The sequence below is a fragment of the Schistocerca gregaria genome, chromosome 4, assembly GCF_023897955.1.
Source record: "Schistocerca gregaria isolate iqSchGreg1 chromosome 4, iqSchGreg1.2, whole genome shotgun sequence".
Taxonomy (NCBI): Eukaryota; Metazoa; Arthropoda; class Insecta; order Orthoptera; family Acrididae; genus Schistocerca; species Schistocerca gregaria.
Window position 1 is genome coordinate 350914957 of NC_064923.1, and position 17099 is coordinate 350932055.

Consider the following 17099-nt stretch of genomic DNA (forward strand, 5'->3'; position numbering starts at 1 on the left):
AACAATAATGTCTTCTCTCACTCTAGACCACGACTGTTTTGTCCACTGACATGTTTGTTTGATTGTGGATCATTTTAAAGCTTCCTTTGGCATGAATTCATGTCGGGATTCATCCATCATCCATTCCTTTCTCATATACACTTTAAAAGTTTATATAGCGAGAAATCAAAAGGTTACCATTGTGAAGTAAGACCTTCCAGAATAATAGCAAGCTTTGTATTCTGTCTCAATTTTTCTTTCACAGAATTTTTCAAATAACTACTAAACTGATCTAACACATAAAGAGAATTCTCCTTCAATAAAGCACCTTTTCTTCTCTCCCATACTCTGTTAATCTATAATTTCAGACCAGCTTTTTCCATCCAACCCTTGTCATGCACATAAACACCACCTGGTGGTATTTTAGGGGGTTTTGGCATTGTTTTGTAACTGAAAATGGATTAAGTTTAGTACTGTCAGCACAGCAGGAAAGGACAACAGTGTGGTGCAATTTTTCCTGTCCACTTGTTTTTACAGTTACAGTTTTAGCATCTTTCTGCTACTCAGTACTTCAAATGTCAGAGTAACTTCGTCCATATTCACTATTTGGCTTAGTTCCATACTGATTTTCTTTCAATGTTTAATAATAAAGCAATGGAAAGAGAATTTTTTCTCTTCATACCCTTGTGACAATTGAGATATTTTGGTTTTGATTCACATGCTAAGTCCATGATGCTTTATAAACCCATAGCACCAACCAAATTCATCTATAAAGTCTGCTAAGTTCCACTGTAGCACTAGCTTGCTAGCATGTATTTGAACCATTTTCATACTAACTCCAATGCCATTTTGATGTTGTTATCAGTTTTAGAACAAGATGATGACACTCAGATGAAACGAGAAGAAAAATTAGTCCAGAATGAAAAGTCTAACAAATTAAATAAAGCATATTAATTAAACTAACTGCAAATGTTCTCGCAAGAATAAATTACACCAGAAAGACAAATTGTGGACACAGATGTCACCAGATCGCAGGATGAGCGAATGTTCAAGAATTGAACTGAACAGTGATACTTATCTTTTCTTTATGTATTAGTTGCTGTTGTTACATATGACCTGCACCCTGCACCATGTTTCACTGCTGCTGAAACACAGCATTACAGAAAGTTTGCATCAACTTTCAACAATAGCGTACATTTCCGCAGGAGATGGTAAAAGTCTAGATGGGGACCAATGGTATACTTAATGTGTTTTGTGGTGCAATGTGGTTGAGATCCCATGAGGTATGACGTGAACAAGTGTGGGTGTGTCAACTGCTGGTTCTACACGACCAATGTGAGCGTGGTGGGCATGTCAGTACATAAGCGAAATCTATGGTTTTTTCGCCAATGGAGATATAAGTTTCACTGCTGCCATGTTAGGATGACGAAGAGGAAGAGGATTATTATTATTATTATTATTATTATTATTAATAATAGTGATACCACCAATGACACACTAAGTAAACAAAAAAGGCAGTGAATCTAAAAACTGATGTAAACAATTCCCTTTTATTTATTTTATTTCTCCCTGTGTCATCAAAATGTAGACAATCAGTAAATGGCACAGATTTAGACTAGGGGCAATGTTAACTTTTCAGACAGATCCCTTACACCAATTAAAGCTTGAAATTTTTATTAGTCTTAATATGTTCTAAAATAAAATTTTCTCAAGGGGTCTCATAAAAAAGCTGAGTTATCATACATTCAAGGTCATCTTAATCTCCATCAAAGGGAAAAAACAAAGTAAATTAAGAGTTGTGTGTGCCGTTGACTATGAAGTCATTAGAATTGGAGCACAAGCTTGGATCTGGGAAATAAACTGACTGTGCCCTGTTCAAAAGAACCATACCAGCATTTGCCGTCATTTGCATAAACTGCAGAAAATTTAAATCTGCATGATCAGATGGCGATATGAACACCAGTGCTGCAGCCTATATGTGTCTCCTCACGCAACTAAGTGCCATGGGATCTGTTATCTCTGTTTCTCATTTACTACTGTCCATTTACTGTATAAAGATCATGCTTTAATATGGAATCATGAATTATTTAGAAACTGCATTCCCAACAAAGCATGTGAATATTATGGATCCATGCACATATACAGTCATCCAATCTCCTATTATTTCTGATTTTCTCAAGTTAGTTTTGCTGAGTGTTCAATTACATGCTTATTCCTTCTGCTTCTTCCTTAACAGTACCTCCACATTGTTTTCTCTATTCAGCAGTCACAACAATGAGTCAATCACCCACCTTCACACTTATGAACTAACTTTTTTAATTTGTTTTCTTGAGGGCCTGCAGTGTGACATGTCTTGTGGAGACATTATAGGTAGAGAAATCCAAATTTCTGCTGTGTATTCAGTGCTTTACTGGTTTGCAAAAGGCCTATTTTGGCCACAGTGACATTTTCTAGCTGTCTGTGAATAAGACACAATTTTGTTAACTTTGTTTCTATTCTTATGAATAATTATTGACAATATTAAGCGATTACAGAATAGTACTTACACCTAGCTGTTCTTGATGTCCGTGAAGCGGCAATTGGTGCTGTCTCTGTCTAATGATTTGGTTGTTATATCTCATAGGTTATGTGATTATATGATGGTGGCAGCTGTACAGCAATACCTCAATTTTTAATGTTGTTGCAGATGAGACTTTTTTGTTGGTTTTTGTTGGCTACAGCCTTTCTATTCTGTTTACAAGTTTTTGTAAGTTGACAACTTTATTTGATAGAAAATCAACAATATTATGTGGTTACAGTTTTGTTTTAATTTATTAATATATGAGTGATTTGATCCTTGCTGTTAATTTTATCTTCGCATGTAAAACATTATTGGCTGTAATAATTTTATCTTCGCGTGTAAAACATTATTGGCTGTGTTAATTTTATCTTCACATGTAAAACATTATTGGCTGTGTTTGTTTATCTGTTACCTATATTTTAGATGTCAATAAAATTGTTGAACTGTTTGTGTTTAACATCTATTTGTTCATTTAATAAGTCCTGTGAGTAGTTATATGAGTGCACGTAAATTTATATTTCTTTCAAGATATTCATGGTTCTGCCCTTCTGTATTATGTGTAATATTTGCTTTGCTTGTTCTATCTCTTCAACTTCATGCTTTTCTGTTTTCATGTGATTGAAGAAAACAGATGGATTTGTATCACTAATTCTGGTGTATTTTTGATATATCCAATTCCAAAATTTCTTTCGATTTGTCCTGCATGAAATTTAGGACAATCTTGACATTTGATTTAGTGTATGGATGAATTTGTGTGGACTGGTAATTTTGTTTTCCCTAAGTGAATTTGTGTTTCATTCAGTAGGTCAATCTTACTCCCATATTAATTACTTTTGAATACATTTTGGCAGCGAACAGTGATCAATGTTGTTACAAATATTTACTATCAAAAACAGTCTTGGTCACAATTTATTTATTCCAATGACCAGTTTCAACCACTACTGTGGTCATCTTCAGACCAATAAGTAACGACCTCCTCCTGGTGGTAAATCACATAAACACACACATTTCCATACTAGTGATTTACCACCAGAAGGAGGTTCTTACTTATTGGTCTGAAGATGACCACAGTAGTGGGCGAAACCGGTCACCGGAATAAATAAATTGTGATCAAGACTGTTTTTGATAGTAAAAATTACTCCCAAAATTTTCAGTAATGCATTTAATTTGTCAGATATATCTCCTATGTATGTTGTAAGTATGTATACGATTTTCTGTTCTACTGGTGATTCTTCTAGTAGTTTCATGTCTTTATGGGTATCACTGTATGCTAACTTGGTGGTTTGTTTGTACAGTTGAGTTGTCAGATTTGGGTTATAGTCATTTTGTTGTGCTATATATTGTAGAATTCCTGGTTCCTTCTGATTTCAGCTTATTCTAGTGGTAGATTGATTGGTCTTTTTATCATAGTATGGAAATGTGTGTGTTTATGTGCTTAGGGTGACTTGATTTTGCATTTATGTTGTTGTCTGTCATTGTGGATTTTCTGAAAATTTCGAAGTTGTGTGTGTGATTAATATTTTTGATTTTCTGGTGGAGAAAATGTATTGTTTTATTAGTCCCTGATTTGACAGTAAACTTCATTTTCAGATGTAGCTTGTTCAATGCTTGATGTATTTGTCGAATGTCTGTGTTGGTTCTGTCTATTAAGAGCAAAGTATCATTTCTAAGCCTGAATTTTTTTCTGGGGCATTTAATAAGATGTCTGCTACTGTGCTTGCAATGGTGCAACTCGTAGCTACTCCATTCTCTTGTATTTAAGAGTTTGTTGTTGAATTCAAAATAATTTTTTGCCAGTTTTAATTTTAGCAGTTCAGTGATGTCTTATATACGAACAATAAATGTTTTTTTCTGTATTGGAGTAGGTTCTGCTCTACAGTTTTTACGGTTTCCTGGACGGATATACAGGGTGTTTCAAAAATGACCGGTATATTTGAAACGGCAATAAAAACTAAACGAGCAGTGATACAAATACACCGTTTGTTGCAATATGCTTGGGACAACAGTACATTTTCAGGCGGACAAACTTTCGAAATTACAGTAGTTACAATTTTCAACAACAGATGGCGCTGCAAGTGATGTGAAAGATATAGAAGACAACGCAGTCTGTGGGTGCGCCATTCTGTACGTCGTCTTTCTGCTGTAAGCGTGTTCTGTTCACAACGTGCAAGTGTGCTGTGGACAACATGGTTTATTCCTTAGAACAGAGGATTTTTCTGGTGTTGGAATTCCACCGCCTACAACACAGTGTTGTTGCAACAAGACGAAGTTTTCAACGGAGGTTTAATGTAACCAAAGCGATACAATAAAGGATCTGTTTGAAAAATTTCAACGGACTGGGAACGTGACATATGAACGTGCTGGAAAGGTAAGGCGACCGCGTATGGCAACCACAGGGGGCAACGCGCACCTAGTGCAGCAGGTGATCCAACAGCGGCCTCGGGTTTGCGTTCGCCGTGTTGCAGCTGCGGTCCAAATGACGCCAACGTCCACGTATCATCTCATGCGCCAGAGTTTACACCTCTATTCGTACAAAATTCAAACGCGGCAACCCCTCAGCGCAGCTACCATTGCTGCACGAGAGACATTCCCTAACGATATAGTGCACAGGATTGATGACGGCGATATGCATGTGGGCAGCATTTGGTTTACTGACGAAGCTTATTTTTACCTGGACGGCTTCGTCAATAAACAGAACTGGCACATATGGGGAACCGAAAAGCCCCATGTTGCAGTCCCATCGTCCCTGCATCCTCAAAAAGTACTGGTCTGGGCCGCCATTTCTTCCAAAGGAATCATTGGCCCATTTTTCAAATCCAAAACGATTACTGCATCACGCTATCTGGACATTCTTTGTGAATTTGTGGCCTTAGACGACACTGCGAACACCTCGTGGTTTATGCAAGATGGTGCCTGGCCACGTCGCACGGCTGACGTCTTTAATTTCCTGAATGAATATTTCGATGATCGTGTGATTCCTTTGGGCTATCCGAAACATACAGGAGGCGGCGTGGATTGGCCTCCCTATTCGCCAGACATGAACCCCTGTGACTTCTTTCTGTGGGGACACTTGAAAGACCAGGTGTACCGCCAGAATCCAGAAACAATTGAACAGCTGAAGCAGTACATCTCATCTGCATGTGAAGCCATTCCGCCAGACACGTTGTCAAAGGTTTCGGGTAATTTCATTCAGAGACTACGCCATATTATTGCTACGCATGGTGGATATGTGGAAAATATCGTACTATAGAGTTTCCCAGACCGCAGCGCCATCTGTTGTTGACAATTGTAACTACTGTATTTCGAAAGTTTGTCTGCCTGAAAATGTACTGTTGTCCCAAGCATATTGCAACAAACGGTGTATTTCTATTGCTGCTCGCGTAGTTTGTATTGCCTTTTCAAATATACCGGTCATTTTTGAAACCCCCTGTATTTGTGTAAAGGATGGTGATGTCAAATGATACAAATTTACCATTTGCTCGAATTTTTATGTCTTATTTTGTTTGCCAGCATTCAAGAATTTTCGATTGTGAATTATTTGCTATATGTGCAATACCTTGTAAGCAGGTTGTTTACTTTTTTACTCATGAGGTAGGTGGAGCCATTTGTGCGGTTGATTAAAGGACATATAGGAATAAAATGTTGGGGATTTTAGGTTGATAATATAATTTTGTTCTTTTGTTCAAAGCTATATTTTTCTTTTTTTATCGTCTGTAAATATTGTTTTGTGAGATTTGGTGGCTTTTTTAGTATGAGCTGCAAATTTATTAGTAGGGTCCCAATTTTTTTTTTATGATATTATTAGCTGTCAGGAAACTGTTTACTTTGTTATGTAATCATTTTGGCTTATTATAACCAGTCTATTGCTTTTATGATTGTTGCATTGTTTGTGATGAGTTTGTGGTTTATTTGATTTAGTACAGTGTTTTATTTTGCTGGTCATATATATGTTTAAGGATTACGGTTTTTTTGTTCTGTTGAACACTTGTACTGTCATTGTGTTTTGGTGTTTTATTGTCATCTTCACTGAAGTAATTGTGACATACATAGGAAATATGTGTGACAATTTAAATGCATTACTGAAAAATACAAGAGTAAGATTAGCTTACCAAATCAAACATAATCGATAAACGCAAAGTTCACTCAGGGATAACAATATTACCAGTCCACACAAATTCAGGCGTGTACCAAATCCAGTGACAAGACTGCTGTAAATTTTATACAGGACAAACAGGAAGAAATCTTGAAATCAGATATCAAGAACACAGCAGAAGAAGTGATACAAATCCATCCAGTTTCATCATTCACACAAAAATAGAAAACCACAAAGCAAACCAGACAGAATGAGTAACGCGTGTATTACACATAACACTGAAGGAAATAACCATGAATTCTCTGAAGACTTACTCCAACAACATACATATGGGCAACAAAAGAAAACACACTACTCTATACTAAGTAGAATAAACCATGAACACATCATAAACAATGCAACAGCCAAAAAGCACATAAAGGTAATAGTATGATTGTATTAAACTGAAATGATCACATATCCAAAGTAACCAGTTTCTTTAAAACTAACAATATCACAAGAATCGAGAGTGGCCCTCCCAATAAATTTGCAGCACAGGCTTAAAAGGTCATCAAATCTCGCAACACAATATTTACAGATTATGAAAAAAGAGCGTATGTAGTTATGAACCCAAAGACACCAAAATTACATTGTTAACCTAAGATCCATAAAGAATTTATTACTATATGTCACATAGTCAGTTGCATAGGCAGCCCGACCTACCTCATTAGTAAAAAACTGAACAATATACATACAAAGTATTACACATATAACAAAAATCCACCATCAAAAATTCACAAACACAGCCAAACAAAATAAAAGATATAAAAATTCCAGCAAATGGGAAATTTGTATCATTTGACATCACCAACCACTACACAAATATAACGGTCCACGAAACGATAAGAACTGTAGAGCAAAACCTACTCCAAAATGGGAAAACATCTACTGTCAGTATATCCGACATTACTGAACTGCTTACATTAATATCAACAAAAAAATTATAGTGGACATCTTATTAAACACCTTAGAACAACAGTTTTTCAGAACCCCACACCAACAAGTAAATACACACATCCAAAAATGAAACTTACAATGGAATTAGATACTAATACAACAATAAATTTTCTAGACCGGAAAATCAAAAATATTAACACCGCACTCAACTTCAACATTTTTAGAAAATCCGTAATGATAGACAACATCATAAATGCAAAGCATGTCACCCTAAAGCAAATAAACACACACACACATTTCCATACTGTGATCAACAGATTAACCAACCAACCATTAGAACAAGCTGCAATGCAAAGAAACTAGCAGTTATACAGTTTACAGTACAACATAATGACTATAAACCAAACAATCACTCACATTAAAATAATAATAATAATAATAATAATAATAATAATAATAATAATAAAACCAAGTACACACACTGAAACACAAAGACATGAAACTTCTGAAATAATCACCGGTGACACACAAGATCTTATGCATACTTAGAACATACATCGGAAATATATCCAACAAATTAAATGCATTACTGAAAAATATGGAAGTAACATTTAGCCTACTGAACCAAACAAAATCTAAAAATAAAAATTCACTCAGGGAAAAAAACTACCAGTCCATACAAATTCCGCCATATACTAAATCATATGTCAAGATTGCAATAAATGTTATATGGGACAAACAGGAAAAAATTTTGGAATTAGGTACTAAGAACACACCAGAAACTGATACAAATCCATCCTTTTTCATAAATCACTTAAAAACAGAAAGCCACAAAGTAGAACAGAATGAGCTATGCAAATAAATATTACACATAGTACCAAAGGAAAGAACCGTGAATAACATAGAAGAAATACAAATTTATATGCACACATTTAACTATCAAATGGCAGATTAAACGAACAAACTGAGCATAAATACAAACACTATACTGACAATTTTATTGACTTTTAAATATAGATAATGGATAAACGTATACTGCCAATAACATTTTATAAACAAAAATAAAATTATTAGCAAATATCAAATCACTATTACATAAAACTCATAGGTCAATAAATCAATACAAAATTGTAAACATATAACATCACTGGTGTTCTGTCAAAAAACAACCACCAGAAAAAAGGACATAGCCAACAAAAAAGTCTCTTCTACAACAATATTAATGATTGTGATATGGCAGTATAGCTGCCACAACCTTGCAATCACCTCACCTATGAGACTTCACAACCAAATCATTACACAGTAACATAACTAGATGATGTTTTGTGGATGTCAAGGACAGCTAGGCATAAGTTATATTGTGTAAACACCAAATTTTGTCAATAATTATACTTGAGAATAGAAACTAAGATTAATGAGACCATGTATTATTCGCAGGTAGCTAAAATAGGCCTTTCGCAAACCAATAAAGCATGAAATATGTAGCAGCAATTTGGATTTCTCTATTTATAATGTTTTTATGAATTCAGATCTTGTCTTTCAACATCAACTGTGTGTTTCTATCTTAAGATTTCTTTCCACATTTATGAATTTAGTTTATATTCAGCTTTTATTTCCTGAGGGATGGCACGAGCGAGGGCACGAGTGAGCGCGAGCGCGTGCGCGCGTGCACACCCACCCGCCCACCCACCCACCCGCGCGCACACACACACACACACACACACACACACACACACACACAGTTAACTGTTCACAGATCTAATTCCCACCTTTTCAGGTACATTTGTTCTGTCCTCTTTTTGGAATAATGAACCTAAAATTCTACAAGACCTTGCCCACATTTGGTAATTTTTGCCTTTATTCTGTGGGTGCTCCACACTAGTACAACCCAAGTACGGTATTTTCTAAAAACCATTTTTTCCACTACATCACTTTTATAACGATTAATCACTTCTTTATATTAAAAGACACTATCACAAAATAAATTTCTGTTTTGTTTGAACATACAAAGTTATGTTCCTCTGCAACTTTTTGTGTGACACTATTGCATTGTACTATTTACGTTTGGTAACATAAAGAATTGGACCTTTTTCTGCTTAGTGCTTGAAGAAGGCCTGAATTCTGTAAATAATGTCCCTTGCTTGTTTATGGAGTATTTGTCATTGCAATCAAAACCACTGACTACATGTAAGAGGTTTATTCATTAAATAACTCACTACAGTCATGTTTAAGTTTGCATTGATACTGATCTTCAAAGCAACTAACCTCAAGCTGGCTGTCCATCAGTTACACATAACAAGTCCTAACTTGTCAGCATTTGCTCCTTCCTCTGACTTTAGTCAAAGTCTTATATGATTATTCAATTTTGAATAAATTTCACCTGAATCTCATCACATTTACCAATTATGGTTCCATTCTTTTAAAGCTCAAGGATTTCAATAAGATGATGAACAAAGAGTTAGGCTACCTTTGCAGTAATAATGGCAAAATGTAATTATTATTTGAATATTCATAAAACACAAACCTCAACTTCATTGACACACAATATGTCAACAAGGTCGTAAATCTCTGGAGGAAGGCTGGAACTGGCTGGTGCTACATTCAGGATGGAAATTCCTGTAGAGAGAAGTGTACACAGTTAGGCTGTTTTACTGAATAACATTTCTCTATCTAGGATCCAGCCAGGAGTAGAACCGTTGAATCCAGATAGTTAAGAAGAATATGAAGCCCCCTAGGACACATTCATCGGCGTACGCCATCTAAAAATCAGAATAGTTAACTTGATGAATTGAGTTTAGAGTGCACAATGTTAAGTACTCCAAGAGGTCCAAAATCAAACTGAACCACATTAGTAATCAAAGCAGGGACATACTACTGTGTTGAGTTAACATATTTATCTCTGACTGTCACAGATACTGTAACTGCTAAACTGATTGTTCTCTGAGAGACTGAATGGCAAAATTTTCCAAGGTAGGTGTTATAAAACCTTCATGTGCATACAAATAATGGTAGAAAACCTAGGTGACAGACAGCCCAAACAGAAATTTTGCACTATAAGAATCTGGCCTCCATATAGACTAAGTGGAACTGGGACTTGAACACAAAATCTAGTTGCCAATTAGAAACATACCATCCTATAGCAACACATTAAGAATTTATAGATAAGAACAGTGAGCTGGCTGGCCAGTTTTCAGTAAAACTGTAATACAAAGTATCAGCTGCTCCCCATTTCTTTGCATTCAGTTATTTAAAATATGTAGTTTCAGAGGTATATTCCGGTAAAAAAAACAGGTTCCCTTTCTGGGAAATTAAACCCAGCTTTTGTTGGTCACTCATCCCGGCACTGCAATACAGTAGTGTAGTTAATGTGAAGTTGATATGTGAGTATTAGAAAAATAGAAAATTGAGAAGTCATCCACAAACATAAAGTATTGCACCAGACTCATTTCCAAAAACTACATATAAAGTAACATTTCACAACAAAGAATCACAGTAAAATGGGAAAACAATCATGGAAGTCTCTTACATACAACTGATGGATGGGGCAATGAGTTGTAAGGATTAAAAATATGCACACAGATTGTGGTCAATTATGTCCTCTTGGATCTTCCCTTGTCAAATGTTAAGGGTAGTAGTGGTGATAGGGGTGTTGTTGTTGTTGTTGTTGTTGTTGGTGGTGGTGGTGGTGGTGTCCGCAGCAGAGTACGTGCATCACAGCCTGTTGCACTCAACTCATTTCCTCTTGATCCAGCTGCAGCAGCATGCTTGTCAAATGTATCAAGTGTAACTGGTAAGTGCAGATCACTGACAGAAGACTGCAAGACTAGGCATGCAGAAGGTAAAACATAATTATATTTGTTAATGATAATGATGATGAAAGGAAATGGGGAAAACCCAGTGCTGTCATATAGCCAATTCCTCTTACAAAGCATTGAGGAAGTGATCGAACTTAATGTCATCATCAACAATGTCATCTGCTTTCAATTCAGAAGAGAATACAGGGATATACTGAATTTAATGCAGGACTTTGGTGCAGAGCCTAGCAATTATAAAATGTATGCCACCAACTCACCTCTCATTATCGACTAAATGTATTGATAGAAATCCTTCCCTTACAAGGATTTGTACTGGCTAGGCCTGAATAGAGAATGGCATCAGTAGAGTGCTTCGTGTCCTCAGCTGTGGATGCAGATGATATAAATGTGCATGAAAACTATTAAAATGAGCACAATATTGTTGTTTTGAGAATGGATCATAACACTCTTTCTGTTGGGACTTTGCATGTAACACAAAATGTTATTAATTCTTTGAATGTCAAGGTAAAGATCTACTGTTAGCACCCTCCCCCCCCCCCCCTCCCCCAGTGCTTCAGAAGGTGACAATGATGTTCTTGCTGCTACACTGATTAAAAGTGAAGACAGAATGGAAAATACACAGTACACTGAAGTGACTGCACCTGAAATTCTACAGCCATTACCACATCCATTTCACAAGGTGCCTAGACCAAAAGACGTAAGATATGCAACCAATGGAATCTTCTACAACTGAGTATTTCAATTTATTTTCACTACAGCATTACTTTAACTAATTGTCACTGAAACAAATCACTCATTACTCAGTTTATATATACACATACTGCTACTTTGTCCAGCCCATACGAAAATGGAAGAATATCACAACAGCCAAGGTAAGGGGTATTACAGCATGCTGACTGAATATGGGACTCAACGGAAGACATACACTGTTTTCGTACCATTTAACACTTTCCCATGGTTTGGTAAAATGTATTCCCCTACAAAACACAAGTCTTAAGTGATACACAACTGCATACTGGGCAGATAAAGAACTGCATACATTGGGCAGACTGTACTGTACAATCAAATAATATTACAAATTTTACTTTTCTTGTGTCACTTTACAAAGAAATTTGTAAAATAAATTTTATGGACATTAATTAGCTTTCCCTGAATCATGTGTACTGTTAATTGTATAAAATCAAATTCACATTATTTTGTAAAACACTTTTTGTCACTTATAATCAATTTAAAGTGAAGATGTATGACAATCAGGGAACACCATAATAACTGCATACTTATGTGGGTTAAGTTGTATTTTTTTCATTTTTAAAAAATTGAATGCAGTATGACAAGTGACAATTTAAACAAAACTCTGACAGTAAAAAAACAACATTTTTAGCTTTCACCACTCAAAATGGTTGATTGCAAAAAGGTTAAAACAAGCAGCATTGTTTTTTTAAACTGTGGACCGAGGGGCTTCAAACAACACACTAAATACAGTCTAACTCTGGAAGCATACACTGAGACAAATACAAAGCAACTTGTATGATAACAATGCTCTACACAAAGCTGTCTTTTATAAAATATTTTCAATATTCTTGCCATATCAGAGTTGAGTAAAATCCCAAGCTTATGATTTTCCCACCAGCATTGTCATATGTAACTGACAGTACTGACTACAACTGTTATGTCCTTTAACAACCAGTAATTAGTTGACAAATATCATCATCACCATGGCATTAAGAACCCAAGACACATTTCTATGCTGCCAGAGACAAATGCAATATTTGCAATGGGAGGACATTAGTAATGCCACCACTCAAGTCAGGATTTATACAATACACTGAGCATTATTTTATGCTTGTGTATGTAGCTCTCACTTTCAGGAGAGTCAGTTTTACAATTTGTTTCTACAGGAACTCAGGTTAATTAATCTCATTTCTACCACTTACAGTACACATGAATATTTGGACTCTGATACAATATTGTTATGATGTGGAGAGATAGCTAACACTTGGTTCAAGAATCACGAAAGAAGGTTGTATACATGGAAGAAGCCTGGAGATACTGACAGGTTTCATATAGATTATATAATGGTAAGACAAAGATTTAGGAACCAGGATTTAAATTGTAAGACATTTCCAGGGGCAGATGTGGATTCTGACCACAATCTATTGGTTATGACCTGTGGATTAAAATTGAAGAAACTACAAAAAGGTAGGAATTTAAGGAGATGGGACCTGGATAAACTGACTAAACCAGAGGTTGTGCAGGGTTTCAGGGACAGCATAAGGGAACAATTGACAGGAATGGGGGAAAGAAATACAGTAGAAGAAGAATGGGTAGCTTTGAGGGATGAAGTAGTGACGGCAGCAGAGGATCAAGTAGGTAAAAACGAGGGCAAGAGAAAATCCTTGGGTGACAGAAGAAATACTGAATTTAATTGATGAAAGGAGAAAATATAAAAATGCAGTAAATGAAGCAGGCAAAAAGGAATACAAACGTCTCAAAAATGAGATCAACAGGAAGTGCAAAATGGCTAAGCAGGGATGGCTAGAGGACAAATGTAAGGATTCAGAGGCTTATCTCACTAAGGGTAAGATAGATACTGCCTACAGGAAAATTAAAGAGACCTTTGGAGAAAAGAGAACCACTTGCATGAATGTCAAGAGCTAGGATTGAAACCCAGTTCTAAGCAAATAAGGGGAAGCAGAAAGGTGGAAGGAGTATATAGAGGGTCTATACAAGGGCAATGTTCTTGAGGACAATATTATGGAAATGGAAGAGGATGTAGATGAAGATGAAATGGGAGATACGATACTGCTGAAGAGTTGGACAGAATACTGAAAGACCTGAGTCGAAACAAGGCCGCGGGAGTAGACAACATTCCATTAGAACTACTGACAGCCTTGGGAGAGGCAGTCCTGACGAAACTCTACCATCTGGTGAGCAAAATGTATGAAACAGGCGAAATACCCTCAGACTTCAAGAAGAATATAATAATTCCAATCCCAAAGAAAGTAGGTGTTGACAAATATGAGAATTACCGAACTATGAGTTTAATAAGTTACGGCTGCAAAATACTAATGCAGATTCTTTACAGATGAATGGAAAAACTAGTAGAAGCCGACCTCGGGGAAGATCAGTTTGGATTCCGTAGAAATGTTGGAACACACGAGGCAATACTGACCCTACAACTTATCTTAGAAGCTAGATTAAGAAAAGGCAAACCTACGTTTCTAGCATTTGTAGACTTAGAGAAAGCTTTTGACAATGCTGACTGGAATACGCTCTTTCAAATTCTGAAGGTGGCAGGGTTAAAATACAGGGAGCGAAAGGCTATTTACAATTTGTACAGAAACCAGAGGGCCATGAAAGGGAAGCAGTGGTTGGGAATGGAGTGAGACAAGGTTGTAGTCTCTCCACGATGTTATTGAATGTGTATATTGAGCAAGCAGTGAAGGAAAGAAAAGAAAAATTCGGAGTAGGTATTAAAATCCACGGAGAAGAAATAAAGACTTTGAGGTTCGCCAATGACATTGTAGTTCTGTCAGAGACAGCAAAGGACTTGGAAGAGCAGTTGTATGGAATGGATAGTGTCTTGAAAGGAGGGTATAAGATGAACATCAACAAAAGCAAAACGAGGATAATGGAATGTAGTCGAATTAAGTCAAGTGATGCTGAGGGAATTAGATTAGGAAATGAGACACTTAAAGTAGTAAAGGAATTTTGCTATTTGGGAGCAAAATAACTGATGATGGTCGAAGTAGAGAGGATATAAAATGTAGACTAGCAATGGCAAGGAAAATGTTTCTGAAGAAGAGAAATTTGTTAACATTGAGAATAGATTTAAGTGGCAGGAAGACATTTCTGAAAGTATTTGTATGGAGTGTAGCCATGTATGGAAGTGAAACATGGACGATAAATAGTTTGGACAAGAAGAGAATAGAAGCTTTTGAAATGTGGCGCTACGAAAGAATGCTGAAGATTAGATAGGTAGATCATATAACTAATGATGAAGTATTGAATAGGATTGGGGAGAAGAGAAGTTTGTGGCACAACTTGACTAGAAGAAGGGATCGGTTGGGAGGACATGTGTTGAGGCATCAAGGGATCACCAATTTAGTATTGGAGGGCAGTGTGGAGGGTAAAAATCACAGAGGGAGACCAAGAGATGAATACACTAAGCAAATTCAGAAGGATGTAGGTTGTAGTAGGTACTGGGAGATGAAGAAGCTTGCACGGGGTAGAGTAGCATGGAGAGCTGTATCAAACCAGTCTCAGGACTGAATACCACCACACACAATGTGGAGAGCTGTTTTAGGTGTTCTCTGTGACTTAAATTACTCGTCAACAACATTCATACTTTTGTGAGTACAACGGAATGGCTGGTACAGAAATTCATGCCTCCTAATTAATGGACATGTGCACTTTAGCCCACTCTGCCTGAAAAGTCCTCAGGTACTCTGAAAATAAATTCCTCTTGTATTATTCAGTCACTGCTGAACTGTAACTTAGCAGCAGAACAATGCTGTTCAACTGAGCAATGGACAGAAAAGATGTTCTTAAGAAATGGGCACACATTCTACAGTGGAGTACATTAGTTATGTGGTCTACCCAATGCTGCATACTACTTCAGTGTTCTCATAAATTCAACTGGTTGCCAACAATTAATTTGTCTTGCTGTGAATTAACAGTTTGCTGTTTTCATCTGATGTATCTTTTGTGTTAACTTCATTGGTAAACTAGAGAATTATAAGAACTGTCTAATGTATATACATACAGACTTGGTATAGGAAATCACCAGTCTCTTCACACACCGAGTTCCTGACTCAGCTTTTCTCACCATTAAGAATTGTGGTTATGCCATATTGCCTGATTTAACATATGTTTTTCCACTGTCGAATCAAGGGGGCAGTACAGATGAATGTACAGGAAACACTGATAGAGTATTGTTATGAACACAGTTTGTAGAGTTGTGTTAGCCAGAAAATCAGCACCACCAGAAATAAAAAGAACTGTGCCATTTGCACTGCAAAAGACATAATGCTGTCCTGTGTGGCTCAGTCAGCAGGTAGTTGCCCAACAGCCTGCCTGATGCCCTGTTAATGGATTTATTTGAGTTTATAAGTTCCATTTAGGTTTTGTGAGCAAGTGGGAGACCATAAGCATCTATTCAAAACAGAGCCCTGGACGCTGAAGTGTGTAATCTTCTATAACACAATTCATTCCTTTAAGTATGCCAAAGGGCTGGTGGCAGTGATAAGCTATCAGCTCAGAAAAGCTGAATTTTCCAGGAACATGGATAGAACAACCAGAGCACCACTATGTGGTAGCTGAAGCTTCAGTAATGGCATGGATAACATAGGTACAACTGTGTAGATGGAGTTTATCAGTGTGATCAACATTTGCCATTCTGGGCACTGGGAGGGCTATAATGATTTATTTACAATATTTATATAGCTTGCATACATTCTGCTCTGTTTTATTGGATGGACATATAAACATGTTAACAGCTGCAATCTATTTGTACACTGTAGTAAAACAACCCCTGTCTCTTATTGTTTACTGCTGACTCACTGTTTAGGGCAAATTTTGAAAAGGGTGGAGGAGGTGGGAGAAGTTTTATTTCATTCTTTAAAATGCAGTTTTGTATGAAAAACCATATGATGAGTTTACAATGGAATATAAAACGTGCTAGGAGTATGCTACTATTGCTTACATTGAACTTATA

The 17099-nt window shown here is 36.5% G+C and overlaps 1 protein-coding gene across 2 annotated transcripts in view; it reads right to left on the reverse strand.

Annotated features, from left to right (window-relative positions):
• Positions 1–17099, reverse strand: part of LOC126267019 (ribokinase-like) — a 63780-nt gene that overhangs the window by 9277 nt on the left and 37404 nt on the right. For both annotated transcript variants that reach the window (XM_049971791.1, XM_049971792.1), the window contains exon 5: positions 10093–10184. In XM_049971791.1, the coding sequence (XP_049827748.1) occupies positions 10093–10184 (92 nt within the window). The remainder of the gene's footprint in view (positions 1–10092; positions 10185–17099) is intronic.